Genomic DNA, 16379 nt, shown 5'->3' on the forward strand with positions numbered 1-16379 from the left:
TCATAAGGGATGAAAATGAGTTCTAACACCCCAGCTTTTCCAGTAAAGACCCCAACACTTTTTTTTTATTATTATTGTTGGCGCGTATGTGGGGCAAGTCTAAGCACGCCTCAGCTTTTGGCGTGTTCGAAGCCGCCGTTCCCAGCTATTACCCTCCTAGTCAGACGGCGGGTCTGAACACGCCCCACACCCAGCGCATCCTTCCGCCCAGTGGCACACACACACCTCATCATAAGGGTTTCACATAAAGCAAGTATACAAATGAATAAGTACACCACTATAGTTAGGTGAGTATCTTCACTGTAGGCCTGTTTGTTCTACATGGTGGCCCCTTTCACTTTCTTTCTCAGTCCTTAAAGACACATTCATTACATTTCTCAGTTAAGTGATGTCAATATATCAAAAATAAGGAATCTGACTTCATGAAAGTCGGTACATACAGCTGCAATAAAATATTCAGCTTTCTAGCAGCAGCATTAGCTATTTGCCTTCCTTCTGCATTCACCAAAAAACCTTTCAAAGCAGCTTGCCCTCAAAAATCCACCCAGTTGTAGTTTTTCAACCGCTCACCTCATATTCAAGATACATCATTCAAAGGAGATTTTTCTAGTCCATAAACCAGAAAATCTCACTCTAGAGATGACTGAGGGACCCCTGTATGACTTGAACCAGGGCCAAGTTCTAAACTGTAAAAAGTAACCAGCTGTGAAACATCAATACATGACACACAGCTGCAGCAAGAAAACTCCTTTAACATGAACATTACAAAACACATGTAGAGTACCAGATCAGTTAATCATTTTTAAAAAAATATTCACTCTCTCACACTGACTACTCTTACTCTTTTGCTCTCTATCTCTCTTGCATTTCTAAATTTTGAGATTCAAATCCTTGCTACGTGAGCCACTGGGCCTGTTTACTGTAATCATCAAGACAATCACAGTCTGTCGCATATATTGGAAGTTCAATATTAAACTTTGCAGTGGAAAACAACTGTTGCTCCTAACTGTGACTGCGTGTTTCAACATGCATCCTATCCATGGGATCCAAAACAATCACCATCCTAAAAATATGGAAATCGGCTCTGCAGCCCTGAGCCTTCAAGCTTTGCCAGTGAGCGAAGAAGCTCCTTCGGATGGGTTGGGACATGTAGATACTCTCATCTTTGTAAAAGCGAATCTGAAGGATGACTGAGAGTCCATGTGGCTTTACACACTGCAAATCGTGTGAAATAGGTCATATGACATGGTGGGGACCACAAGTGAGGTCAGATTTGACTTTCAGTACTGGCCGACCCTTGGACAATGTACTCTACTGTCTATTAAATTGGAACAGCTTGTAAGTGTATACTAAAATTGGTTATGCAATGGAGGATTTGTATATTATACTGCTTACTTGGCTGTAGTTTCAATGGCCTGATCTTTTCTCTTTCACCCACACATTAGAACACTGTGTCTTTCCCTTTAGGGAAAAAACTTTTCTGTCAATCCAACTGAATGCAGAATTTTTTCATCACATTCCAGAGGTGGGAAAGCAACGGTGAAGCGTTGGAGATGCATATCGCCCGAGCCAGTTTACGGGGAGCCTAGCCCTTCGTATTTTCCATTATCAAATAAATTATCCCAAAAAAAAAAAAACCTACAAGTATCTTATAGGTAAAACACTACAGTGAAATGCTAACATACTGAGTGCTGATTGTTTGGCGAGTTGATCAGTTTATTAGCCCAGTAAGACCACATGCGGGTAAAATTTCTCAGGTGAAAAAAAAAAAAACATTTCACTTAAATGGTGAAAGCAAAAGATGTTAGAAATCAATACTTTTAACAATTATTAAGTAGTGTTTAATTTTGTGTCGTGCCAAGTTTATTGAGGTGAATTTTAACCCTGCAAATTCACGAACCTCAGAAGCATAAGCCAATAGAAAACTAGATAACAAGCTGTGGTGTCTTCTTTCGGAAAAGAATACTAAATGGAGAAACTGTTCCAGTCCAACTCCTGAGTCAGCAGTTGCAAAAAAATCAAAGCATTAACTAGCTAACGTTAGCCATTCACCAAACTATACATTACCTCCAAAACCACATCATATCAGGACTGCCCTTACACAAATGATTTTTGGTCCACCCTGGCGAAGAAAATAGCAAGGTGACAGTCCAGCGTGCTCACAGCCTAAAGCAGTTTGAGCTCACTGACATTAATGTACAAGACATTGTTAGACAATTTTATAGCAGGGGATCAAAAGGGACTCTCTTCACTAAAAATTCTCTGATAGCGCTACTAGGAGTGTCACAACACATCCATTCTAAAGACTATGTGACCGATCCAACATACATAAATTGATCCATACTGTGAAACTTTCAATCCATGTTGTAAAATATCATAAAACCAGATTTAGTGCCAACTATCCAAGTTTTAGATTTAGTGCCAACTATCACCTCTGGAATGTAAGCCTGAATTTTGTCAATACTTTTGTCCATTTTTTATAGGTAACTGGTGAGCTACAACCTTCCATTACTTCCATTACAAACATGTCTTCACTGATCGACTACATTTGCAGTAAGCGAACACATTGAGAAGCAAACTGTATAAATTACATTGTTTTGCCAAAAACTGTTCCTTTCAAATATATTTTGGTGGAGTTTATTGCGAATTAAAACAGAATAGTAAAATGTGTTGGCTGGATGTGTTGATCTTATCAGTTGTACGAGGAACTATATTGCCTTGCATCATAATAACATCTGCAAATCATTGCCTTATCGAAATTGTATAGTTTACACGTAATGGTTGCCTCACAGACTTCAGCATGAACAGAGTGTCTGAAGCTCCAGCAAGCACGCTGGCTTTGCGGGTGGCGTGCTGCAACACGCCCGGTGGCCTGGCACACACACCATTATCGCCCAGGCCCAAGAGCCTGCCTGAACCTGCACTGGTCCAACGCTCGCTTTCTCCTTCTTCATACTCATCATTTTCTGGGATGAGCATCCTTTTTTCTCTCCAATCTTTATTTGCTTACAATTTCCTTTTTCCCTCTCTCTGTCTTTGTCTTCTGTTCTGTCTGTCTGTTCATTATTTCATTTTGATCATTTCAATTTGTTCTGTTTCTTGTAGGTATTTGCTCATTAGCATCCCTTAGTTTCTTTCCTCTCTTTTCACACTGTGAACTGTGCTTGTGCAGTGGATGTTGCAGCACCCTCTCTACTAAACAGCTGAGCATCACCACTATTCTGCTACCAAATTCCACAGTATATTAATCTCTTCCTCTGTTAACTGCAGCCCTTTTACTCCTTTTACCAAATGGTACATCAGCACTGTATATTTTCAAAGAGAGACAGATTAACATCTACTAAGACAATTGTAAATGATGTGAATAAAGGAGGGTGTGTCACAGCTAGGCGTGTTGAGACTCTTCTCACTGCTCACAGCTGCACAGAATGATTTATGCTTGTCTGTGTGTGTGTGCGTGTGTGCTGAATGTCCATGGTTAACCCTCAAGTAGCCTCAATGTCCAGGCAATTGTTGCACTTGTGTGTTACCCTATATTATTATATTGTACTATGAAAAGTAGGATTTATGGTTTCCATGTTCAAAAACGAAAGGTAAAAAGTATGATTGTTTGCCAACTTGTTAAGTAGTTTTTCCTTAGTTTTACTCTCCTTAAGTGATAAACTTACTTGATAGGAAATTCACTGATTTAAATTTACATTTCTGATCAATCGGCTAAGTGATTAGTTTGCATTTTAAGTGATAAACAGGGAATCCACAGGTCATTATAAATGTTTAACAGTCTTAAGATTATACTCAAGGGGAAGCCATTGGCACTCAAATATTTTCTGTGTTATCACTTAGAGCAAACCAGCAGGATCTAACAAATGCATGTATAATTGTAGCTACAAATTTCATGCTTAGGAAGTAAAATGATAGGTTTTCTGTTACTATATATATATATACATACACCCTAACCCCTAAAATATCTTTTTGGTTTCTTTTAAACTAAAGCTTAAGAAAGATTTATTCAGCATGACTTTAAGTTTTTCATAAAAAAAAACTTTGTTCAAAAATTCCTGTCCAACATTTTAATTTCACTCCCAAAACACAAAGAGTTTTAGTTTACAGGCGGGGCCTTATTTTAGCCACACCCCTGAATCAGAGCAGGAAAGAAGACTGCATCCCTTTCCCTACTGGCCACATGGTGGGCCTATCAGTATCAGTATTAAGAGTTAAGCCATGTTTTAAAGAAAGTATGGGTTTAGTATGCATGGGAAGTGCTGATGGCCTTACTGTAAATGGGTATTAAATGAGGAAGTGATCTCATTGGCAGGTTGAAGAGACACCGCCAGCAGGCAATAAGAACTGCGCCAACTAAAGAAGTGAACTACTATATAAAGTGTATGTACACAGTGATACTCGATGGAGATCATAAGAGAAAAAAGAAATCTGAAAGAGTCAATCAAGCTCAGCAACAGTGAGGAGGGAACATAACTGAATTGAACTGAAATCATAGGGTATCAAATGCAGAAACTCGCTTTGACTTGAATGCAACAGGCTGGTCAATTTTAGATGTACCTTAGACATAAACCACAAAGCTTCTAAAACAAACATCCTTTGCTTGGTTTAACAAGTGTTCAAACACGTACAGGGGAATAAATTATTTCTCCATATTTCATAGATTTGACAAACTGACAGTTGCGTATAGGACTAATGTGAGAGGTTCTGTAGAAAATGAATTTTTTTCATAGTGCAATGATACAGTTAATTAAAAAAGTATTAGTTTACTTTTTTGGAAGTGCTTTTGCAACAAGAAGACTGTTCAATTCACCATTCATGTTTTTTCACGTTCACTGTGCTGACGCACCTAGCATTACAGAATCTGAATCATATTAATTCAAGTCCACACAAAGTTGGTTTGTTCCCTTAAGGTTAGATTTTGGTTTCCTCCGGTGAATATTTGCAATGTCTTTATAGAGTCAGACAAGCTCTGACATGCTGTGTGTGTGTGTGTGTGTGTGTTCGTCTGTGTGTATGTGATGAATTTGCTTCTCCACCGAGAACCAAAAAAGAAGTCAGGTGGCCCCTGAATCTCAATTCAGTTCTGAAATGAGTCTTTCAAAAACCATGTCAAACTGCTATGACATCCTAAACATTCACTTTTAACAAATGCCTAACATAAGCGTTTTCCCATTAGAATAGTTTGCACTGTGATATGATGTTGATTTATGTACTTATTAGTGGTAGGAGGTATGACTAGTGTTTTAATAAATCATGCCACAAAAAGCTTTTCTGAAAATATCACTAGTATTGTCAGTACAGAACACTGACCAACTGCATGTTTTATTCAAAAGAAATTTAGACGGTGCCACCTAAGGCTTTGCTCTTTTTTTAGGAGACCATCAGTTTTGCATCCAGGTGACGTCAAAAGTCCAAGAGAGCATAACTGACCTTGTTTAACTGGATGTAGAGATTCAGAGTGAAATGTTAAAAAAAGCCTTGTGCTTACAGCTTTTATGCCATTTTTGAATTGCTGGTGCATCCAGAATAACATAATATCATAATATATATGTTTGATTAAAATGTCTTCAAATATCATGATAAAATATTTTGCCATATTTTTCACCCCTGGCGCTTACAGAAATTTTCAACAGAACATTTTTTTTCTCTATTTTCACTTCTTAACGTATTAATAATTACTTTACACATTAAATCCTGTTTTTGTTTTGTAGTACTCTCCATTGCTCAAGAAGCTGTACTGTCAGATTGCTAAAACCTGCCCAATTCAAATCAAGCTGGCCTCCGCCCCCCCGCATGGCAGCGTAGTACGAGCCATGCCCATCTACAAGAAGGCAGAACATGTGACTGAAGTTGTCAAGCGCTGCCCCAACCATGAGCTTGGACGAGAATTCAACGAGAGTAAATACAGAAACCTTTACCATATACCTTTATTCGATACTTATTGATAATAAAGATAATTAGGCCTGTCTGTCAAACTCTAAGGGCCTATGTGTCCCTACTCTTTATAACTATTAACCTCTAACCTTTTTGCCAGTAGAACCACAAAGCTGCTACAGATCATTGAACATTGACCTCTCTCCTTTCATCCTTTCTTCTTTTATTCCTGTCTGCCTCTCCATCTTCTTCTGCCTTTTTGCTGCCACCTACTTCACCTCTTTCTTTATCCAGGTCAGTCAGCTCCAGCCAGCCATTTGATAAGAGTGGAGGGGAATAATTTGTGTCAGTATGTGGATGATCCAGTAACGGGCAGACAGAGTGTCCTTGTACCGTACGAGGCTCCACAGGTTGGTGTCAGTTGCTTCATGTGAGACTCAAATAGACATATATTCTGTATTAGCTGATGGATTGTACGGTCACTCACAGCACAGACATATGGATACATGCATGAGCATAGGTGATATACAATAGGACTGCAACAATAAGCAATGTTTTTAAATGAATAAATTGGGACAGAATTATTGACAAGTGTTGATTTATTCATTATTTAAAATCACCAATATTTTGCAGGTACATATTTTGTATATCTGGGACACACCAGAGGGGGGCGACAAAGCCAAAATGCCTTTTTATATGAGTCTTGAGTTCTGAAAAGTCAGCATTTGAAACACTGTGAAGACCTCACAGTGAACATTAAGCTATAACTAAGCACTAAACTATAATAAATACTGCTTCTGATAAAACATTTTCCTGTGTGCCAGCACACTAGTAAGATACTCTCTCCCGCCATGACATAACAGGCAACTCACTGCTGTGTTTGTAAATTAAGTAAAACCTGGATTGGAGTTTCTGTTAAAGGATCAGAGCCTTATCAATCTGTTAAATACTCAGTATATCACAGTGTTAAATACCAAAAAGATGCTTTATTCTCTTAATACCATTATACAAAGCTTAGGGTGATACTTTTACATGGGTTTGCAGACATGCTCTGACTGGCCTTAGACAAGCCCAGAAATTATAGTCTCACTAACTACACCAGTTGCAATTCAGGTCAATTACAAGGTCCTCTTTTCACTTAGTAAGGACTTTGTTGCATTGTTTTGTGCATGCTGGTATGCTAACATACTGCTACCACCTAGAGGCAAGAATAAGAAAATACTACTTCTTATTCTATGGCGTCCACATTGGTTTACAGATTTTTTTTTTTATCCAGGATTGCCTAAAGTGGTAAATGTGCTTCATGAAAAGTTGAAGTCTTATATAAAAATTGCACTGAAATATCCAAAATAAAGTAGTTAAAGAAGATTACACAAAGTAGCGTTAGTTAATCTCTCTCTTTCTCTCTCACTTTTTCTCTCTAGGTGGGAACAGAGTTTACAACAATTTTGTATAATTTTATGTGCAACAGCAGCTGTGTCGGTGGAATGAACCGCAGACCCATTCTCATCATTATAACCCTGGAGACAAGAGAGTTAGTATTCATTTTTCTGTCTTTACTGTGGTATTTATGACTCTCTGGCCTAAAACAGAGCATCTTTCTGTTGTTCTTACAGCCTTACGTTTCTGGCAACAATATTACATGATGTATTTTCTAAGAATTAGAAGTTTCTGCAAATTCTTTAAACTGGAGAAATGGAAAAAAAAGTTTACTCCTTAATAAACAAATACAGAATTAAACACAGCAGAACAGCTGAGGACAATGACATGAGCTGAATGGAGAACAGATCAAGAATATGCCCTTCAGCGCTGTAATAATGACCCCTGTACTTTAAAGGAATATGCCCAAGTTTTTTAGCTTAATCTATATGTGCATCATTTATACTGTACCTTTGATTACCATGGACAGCAATTGAGACATTTCCCTGTACTTAAAAAAAGCTAAAAACACTCTAGTGGGCAGTTACTGAATTAAGCACAGAGAAACATCAAAAATATCAACCAAAATCAATAGATGTGCCACGCAGAGATTATCCTAAAAATGCTGAAATGCCTTTAAACAACATAATGAATTGAAATCTCATTACCACGATTTTTTTTTTGTCTCAGTGGTCAAGTACTGGGTCGGCGCTCTTTCGAAGGACGGATATGTGCGTGCCCGGGCCGAGACCGCAAAGCAGACGAGGATCACTTCAGAGAACAGCAGGCGTTGAACGAAAGTGTGGCCAAGAACGGCAATGCCAATAAACGCAGTGAGTCAGGCATCCTTTTTTGGTGGGGTATTTCAGCCTTGTTTAACCCCTTTTTTATCTGCAAGCTCATTATTTAGTTACTAACTTTAAGACTTACTAATTAACTACTATCAGTTTTTAACATCTATTATGAAACTAATGTATGAATTCTATAGTTATGTGAGTGAAGTGAATGAAATTTTCCAATAATAGAAATTACTATAGTCTATAACATTTATATAATATGTCTTTGTGTACTTTGATGCATTCAGATTAATTCCACAGTTAAATCAATTTTTATTCTGACAACCTCAAATACAAGATATCTAGATGATAGTGACAAGCTAACCAAATCCCCTAAAAATACATCTTAAGCACCCTTTCTGCATTTGACCATTCCATATTCTTTCAGTTAAACCAGTATGTTCTTACTCAGTTCTTCTTAATCCCTAATGGAATTTGTGTTTTGTATTTTACAGACTTCAGACAGACCCCACCCAACATTCCAGGCCCTTCTATCAACATCAAAAAAAGGAGACATGGAGAAGAGGAGATGTACTACATCCCAGTGAGTGCAGAAATTACACAACAGGCCATTCATTACAAAACGTATATAATATGCTCCGTTATGTAAGTGTGATGTACCTGAGTATACGTATGTATAATGGTGTACAACATTAGTGAAAATTGGAGGACTATGGTCCTATTCAAGCAGGATTAGTTTTACTTTGGAAGGTACTATGGTACAATAATTTAAGCAGTCCATGATTTTAATCCAGTGTCTGTAGTATTTACAAGTCTGACAGCAATAACTGACTAAACCTGGAGCTTCCATAGTAATAGAATCAGCTTAATAATGTGAGTAATAACATAACAAAACATGCGAGTAATAATGTGAATAATAACATAACAAAACTTGGTATTAGACACTACTAGTACTGTGTTGTTATTGTTATTGAGTGTTGCATCTGTCGCATGTACCTTTAGGCTGTAAAGTGTCAATCTGAACTATATAAGATAATGTGGGGAAATTGCACAGATTCCAGATTCTTAACAAACTACATTACAGCTCCAGTAGCGCTGACAGTTGATAGTTGTTGATAGCTTACATGGTTTGTGGTTCTTTGTGAAGTTTCTGTGTCTTTGTCATGGTGAAATAACATTTTGGTGATGTGCAGGTGCGAGGCAGGGAGAATTTTGACCTCCTCATGAAGATAAAGGACAGTTTAGAGTTAGTGGAACTGGTACCACAGCAGTTAGTAGACTCCTACAGGCAACAGCAACAGCAGCTACTGCACAGACAGTAAGTATATACACACAAAGACACACTACACAGCTGAGATATTCATCCTTTTATAAGGCAGATGCCTAATGCTGTCATATTACTTGATGAGTAATGTAAAGACAACACTCCTACACTTAAATTCACACGCAGGCCCAAACCTGCACATACATTCAGATGCCCATTCTTTTCCCTTGACACATCCATTTTTCTGTTCATTGTGTGATTCATAGGGGTCACGTGACCTCTCCATCTTCTTATGGAACATCACTGAGCAACATGAATAAAGTCCATGGAAACATCAGCAAGCTTCCCTCAGTCAACCAAATAGTGGCCCACCAGACACAGCAGAGCGCAGGGCCCTCTAGCATGGCACACATGGGTAAGAGGCTTTGTTAATACACCCAGTCAGAAGAATTTGGAAGAATTTATATTACTCAGATTTCTTGAAGTTTTTAAAATTTGCTTTCAACTTATTTACTTAACCTGTTCATGCTTTTAGCTATAGCCTCCTGCATGAATATTAGGGATACATTAACACATTGGCCCAATATGCTCCTTTACTCGTATTTGCCCTCATAAAAATGCACCAATACCATCATCCAATGCCACCTGATACCATGAGGTGTAAACCGAGTGTACAGCATCGCACAGATGAACAAACAAGTCAAGCTGGCAGTGAATAAAGGTCTGCTCTCACAGTCGGAAACAAATTTGGACAGTCGGACATAAAGTCGTTGGCCATTTTAAACATTCTGTTGGCCATTTTAAACACACTGTGCAGTTTTGGCCCGTCTTTAAGCACACAAACCCACTTCTCCAATACAGGTGGAGACACGTAGGCTAGCCAAACAGAAGCAAAAAAAAAGATGACATTTGCGATACTAAAGTCCATATAGGTATAGACATTAATGTGTTGTATTTTAATTGTCTTAATAAAATAAGCTGTAGAGAGACCATATTGTCCTGCCCATATACATCATTGCCTGATTTAATTTCAGTGCACAAGTTCGCAAAGTTGCTGTAGCACAGTCTCACAGCGTGTTTGCTCTGTACTTGAATGTGCAGAGTGTTGTTTTGAAAGAAACAGCTTTACAGGAAATTGTCCATAGACAAAGCTGTCGGTAGGGGCATTAGCCTTGGATGTGATTCCTACTGTCACTGTGCTACTGACAGTTGTTGAAAAAGACAGGCGGGGATCAAAACTATGAAACACCTTACTTACAGCTGTACAGAAGCACTGACTGTGTTTGATTGGCAAAACAGTCATGTAAAATGCGACCATTATGATTTGACATTGGTGTGGGGATGTGACAAACAGACAACACCAATCAGGGTGAAGGACGATCAATCTCTATATAAGCGAAACATACAGAATGTACATTGAGTTAAAATGATTTAAAAACATAACATGAAGACTGCAGGCAAATGTAACAAAATGTCTAAGTACTCTTTTCCTTTACCAGTATACTTAAATAAGAGTGTAAAGTGTCTGCCACTAAAACGACTCCTACAAGTACAATTTATTCAAAAAGCTAAGTAAATGTAACAGTGTATATGCGTGTTAAAACCCACCTCTGTTTTCTTGACATTTCATGTATAAATCTGTGAAGTGCATGAGGTCTTGTTTAAGAATTTCTTGCTATTTGAACATGATACATATACATGTATGTTCCCATAGGTGCAAACATGCTAGGTGGCCACCATATGCAGTCAAATGGTGATGTGAATGGAGCACACTCAGCCCAGTCTATGGTTTCTGCATCTCACTGCACCCCTCCTCCACCCTACAACCCAGACCCCAGCCTCGTCAGGTACTTCACCCTGCAGTAGCACGGCAGTCTTTCACACATGGGTACACACAAGCATACATGTAAAACACAAAAGCGGCAAGTCAAGTAAATCTTTGATCCTGTAAAGGCTCAAAGCATTTCTCTACTGACACAGAAGGCTTAAGCTGTAAATTATGTTTCAGTTTGTTGAGCCAAAACATACCTGTTTCTAGGGGTGGGCAATACGGCAAAAAATACTATCAAGATACTTCAAGACATTGTCACGATACATGATATTCATCACAATAATAGTTCAGTTTTCTGAGATTTAACAAATTAGAACAAACAAAATAGAACCTGTAGTGCCACATTAAAAAATACAATAATAATAATAATTATAAACCTGCAACTACAACCATTTTTACAAACTGTGCCAGACTAAATCTAATTGAACAGTTTGCTCAGAAAGTGACCTAATTTATCACAATAACAATAAAATATTATTATATAAAATATTGTCATATTGCCCACCCCTACCTGTTTCCATTCATGGTTACAAACCACTGTATTGTCCTTTGTACTTCTATGAGTATTTGTGATGTCGTTTTTGAAAGCAAGACTTGATATTTTCGAGAAATGCAGAACACTTGCGGCTTGCCGCTGTCTGTTAAGCAGAGGGAAAGAAGAAGATACTGACTGTTTTTGAACCCAGTCCTTTCTGTTTACTTTTTTGTACATAATGAAATTTTATGTTTTTTTCTGCTGGTCAGGAAAAAAAGTGTTTATTTGAAAGAAATCACATGCTCAAGCTTTCAGAGGTTTTCTAATGAAAACATTTTGATGTTCCAAGGCTTCAAATATGCTTCTCAATATTGTCAAGTCAATATAGCAAAAAAAAATATTTAGAAAGACATTTTTTTATTTCTTTACGTGCACGATATAGAAATGCTGTGTTGTGTTATATACGTCTAATTTAATGAGCCACATTATTTGTATTAGATTTAAATGGGGTTTGTCATACTAACATCTAGACAGTCATCCCTATTTGCACTGCTTACCCCAAAAATAAAAGAACATAACTGTTAGTGCTAATCTGGCATAAGACATACATAGACAAAATCATTTTTTTAGGAAATATGCTTTATTTCCATGTCTAATCGCAATGCACTGTTTTGCAATTCATTTGTCACTCCATCGAGATTATGTTCCATTTTTTGCCATTGCACTTTGTATATTTCATGTATCTCTGGCCAATTAAAGGTAAAGTCCGCACACACCTCAAAGCTTCCATTTTCTATTGGTCTTCTTGATATTTAGTACATAAATCAAGTACATTAAGGTGCTTGCTCAAGTTGTGATTGTTATATTAAATTGTATACTATGCTATATTAGTATACACAAATATAATTTGTAAAATAAATTATAAAATTAGAGTACTGTTTAAATTAAAGAGATGTAAGAAGCAGATCTTGCTTCACAGGTGCGGAGTCTACCTTTTAAATATTTTGTTACAATATTCATGTCCCATTCCTGTTTTACAATAAAAAAAGTCAATGTATGTAGCTTTCTCACAATTTGTATTTATAATAAAACTCTGAATTCTTTAAAAAAAGTTGTTATGAATCATTAATGTAACAGCATGCACGTGTTTAGTTTTATTTGGTACTTTTACTTTCACACTTATTTTATATGTTAAGTATTATTTCTGTTTATTGTACTTTATCTGCACTTTAGTATTGTGTTAGAAGTGTGAAGAGGGGAATTGGAAGGACTACATTTAATATAACATACTGCTGATCATTTTTGCCCTATTATCTACTGCATATTGTAGAGTGATTAGAATCACAGCCTTATACTGTAAAGTAAGATACTGCTTTGGTCTGGCCGCAATGTTCTCCATGGACAAATTTGTGATTCCCAGGATGCAGCCCCTTGGTCTTAGTGGGATTCCTTTTGTCTCTGAACAGTTTCTTAACCAGCCTGGGCTGCCAAAACTGCATTGATTACTTCACATCGCAAGGCCTCCAGAGCATCTACCACCTGCAGACCCTCTCCATGGAGGTAAATGAAATGAGAATCTAACTGCATTGGGTGATTCATTATTAGATCTGTCTTCCATTGGCTAATGCAGGTAGAAAATTTTATTCACTGTCTACTCATAACAATATGTATGACTGGTCAAACCACTGTGGCTTTTAATAAGGAATCAAGAGCTAAATCTCAGCTAAGTGAAAGCTAAGTTGTTTGTCTATCCCTTAGGATCTTGGGGCTCTTAAGATCCCAGAGCAGTTCCGCTTGGCCATCTGGAGGGGCCTGCAGGACATGAAGCAAAGTCATGATTATGGGCAGCAGCTTATCCGCTCCAGCAGTAACATGGCTACCATGGCCATCGGTCCGGGTGGGGAGCTGCAGCGGCAGAGGGTCATGGAGGCCGTACACTTCCGCGTGCGTCACACCATCACCATTCCCAACCGCGGTGGTCCCACAGGGGGAGAGGAGTGGGCAGACTTTGGTTTTGACATGCCAGACTGTAAGACACGCAAGCACTCCATCAAGGAAGAGTTTGCAGAGGGCGACGTTCGCTGAGAGGGAACGCTCACTCACAGAGACACTGCTGACCCATTTTGTTGTTTCTTTTTCATACTTTGTTGATCCCCCTCAACCCACCCATGCCTGAAATGGACAACTGTTACTTGATTTTAATGTCAATACAGTTGACTTTTTTCATGACCTTACTTTTGCAGGGTACTAACACATGCACAATGCAACAAACACCTTCAAGACCTCCTGTACAGAGTACTATTGTGGGGAAGGGGAGAGAACTTTTAAACTGTAACGTCTATGAGCAGATTGGCAGAACATGTTTTAAACAACATCTATTATTATGAGTTGCTAGTTTATTGGATATACTTACCTTATATCTTACACTAACTGGACAATTTGTCTGTTACACCTACCACATGAGTGCATTTTGTAGGTTTGCAGTTACTGACCACCTGTTGCTGCACATTTTGTCAGCCATTCTCTCATTCCCCATCCACCAATGAAAAGGACCACCACATAACCACAACTAACCAGATATTAGTTGGATGGTGGACCATTCCAAGCACAGTAGCAGCACCACCATGGTAGTGGCTGTTGCACTGGTATGAGTGTATTAGAGTTTACAACTTACTGGCCACCTATTGCTGCAGAGTTTGTGCTAGTCATCCTCTAACCCTTTATCAGTGGTTAGTTTCTGACCACAGCACCATTGTTGACTAGATATTTTTGGCTGACAGATTACTCTCAGCTCAGCACTGACTCTTTGGTGTTTACAAATTCAAACAAAACTGCCATGTCTGATACATTTATACCAGTGCAAGGCCCACTTATGTGCCTCTACCATGATGTTGTCACTTCTGTACTAGTCAATAATATCCGGTCAGCAGTGGTGGTCCCTTTTCAATGATGGGGTAGAGGGTCGCTGACAAAATTTTGTATAGCAGCAGATAGCCTACAGTAAGTAATTCTAATCATATAGACACAAAGTGCACCTGCATTGTAGGTGCACCTAATAAAATGACCAAAGGCTGTAGATAAAAGGTGATTGTACCTGATAAACTGGCAACTAAATTACATTTGTATTACATTCAAAATAGGACAGGTAGGAAGGTAAAAATTCACACTGAGTGATATAAAAGGTACTGATGGTTTGTGCCACTGAATAATAAGGGTTGCTTTATACACTTGACTTAAAGACAATGTTTTGACCAACAGAAAAGTATATAATGGCCTATCTGAACATAAACCCATAAATCATAAAATCATAAATTATGCTGTTTCATATCATGTCAGAATTAAATTGTCAGGCGTAACTCATCATCAGTAATACCAACACTTTGGTGTAAGACAAAGTTCTGAGCTCAGAGGGTCCCTAGAGTAAAATGTCTTTAATTACAATTATATAACAGTGTCATATATAGTTTTTAACTTGTAAGTATTTTTAAAAATATGTCTGTTGTCACAAATACGTGGTGATGTCATAACATCACAAATGTACACGCTAAATCAGTTGTACATCATAACAAGAAAGTAATCCATACAAGACCTACATTTAGAGGGTGCAACATTCACTGGAATCCACCACCCTTGCATGAATCCTAGTATTAAGTGTTACGTTGTTTACTTAGCATTAAATGTATATTACAAGACACAGGATAATTAAAGGATTTAGAAAAGAGTTTTGAAAAGCATTTAAAACAGTGATACCCCAAAAACATCTCCAGTTCTGTTGTATTAGCCTTGCAGGACAAGGTTTATATATCATGCCAAACTGTTCTAGTTTGTTTTCTGAACCAATTTGCATGTAGTCTGTAATTGTTTTAATTGGCTGTACAATACTGGAACAATAAGATTAATACAGATAGAATCACATTAATATTTACAAAAGCCCAGGTATTACTAAGTTTTGGGAGACATTGTGCTGTATGCTTCGATTTACCATGTCTCATACTAGATTAAACTTACTTTGTTATGTACATTTACTAAAAAAATGACATTGATTCCAACACATATTCCTTAAGTGGACTTTGGATAGAGAAACATTAAGTGGTCACACAAACAAGCATTTTAACTGTTCAGTTGCCACACAATCCCATCTATCTGTTCTGGTTTAGATAACAATGATGGATGAGTATAGCTAGAAGATTGTACTGGTAGAAAACATTCATCTAAAGTAAATTAATTTATGTACGCATTTGTGAAAAGTAAAATAGAAATGATCTTCCCACATCTCTTACTCTAATATTCCATGGTTAGCCTGTTTCACTAATGGGTGTAATAAGTGTAACAGTTCACAGTGGTCAATGGGTTTTGGAATTGGCGATGGCTAAAATCCATATACCAAAGCACTTTATTGCTTTTGTATATTGTAAACAATGTAATATTTGGATTGATTGTGATCAGTATTATGTCATGTCACTTACAACAGATTTTATGAATGTTTTAAACTTGATGTGTTTTCTTAAACAGTGATGTCCATTTTTGTTTATATTCACATTTATGGAACATAATGTTTATGTTTGAATTCTGTAAGGTGTTTTTTTATGAAAATTAAAGTGTGTATTATACAAATTGTACCTGCTAAAAACTTAGGATCACTGGTACCACAATACATAAAACACAACCTCTGCAAAAGACGCCACACCTGGGCCTCTGGTTGGAACAAATGTACTG

At 37.6% G+C, this 16379-nt stretch overlaps 1 protein-coding gene across 2 annotated transcripts in view; it reads left to right on the forward strand.

Moving 5' to 3' along the window:
- Positions 1 to 14924, forward strand: part of tp73 (tumor protein p73) — a 40545-nt gene extending 25621 nt beyond the window's left edge. For both annotated transcript variants that reach the window (XM_036579034.1, XM_036579035.1), the window contains 10 exons: positions 5715 to 5901; positions 6172 to 6287; positions 7302 to 7411; positions 7987 to 8129; positions 8588 to 8676; positions 9287 to 9411; positions 9624 to 9772; positions 11072 to 11204; positions 13130 to 13223; positions 13422 to 14924. In XM_036579034.1, coding sequence (XP_036434927.1) covers positions 5715 to 5901; positions 6172 to 6287; positions 7302 to 7411; positions 7987 to 8129; positions 8588 to 8676; positions 9287 to 9411; positions 9624 to 9772; positions 11072 to 11204; positions 13130 to 13223; positions 13422 to 13748 — 1473 coding nt within the window. In that variant the 3' untranslated portion in view covers positions 13749 to 14924. The remainder of the gene's footprint in view (positions 1 to 5714; positions 5902 to 6171; positions 6288 to 7301; positions 7412 to 7986; positions 8130 to 8587; positions 8677 to 9286; positions 9412 to 9623; positions 9773 to 11071; positions 11205 to 13129; positions 13224 to 13421) is intronic.
- The last annotated feature ends 1455 nt before the right edge of the window (positions 14925 to 16379 follow it).

Source organism: Colossoma macropomum, unplaced genomic scaffold (assembly GCF_904425465.1).
Source record: "Colossoma macropomum unplaced genomic scaffold, Colossoma_macropomum, whole genome shotgun sequence".
Lineage (NCBI taxonomy): Eukaryota > Metazoa > Chordata > Actinopteri > Characiformes > Serrasalmidae > Colossoma > Colossoma macropomum.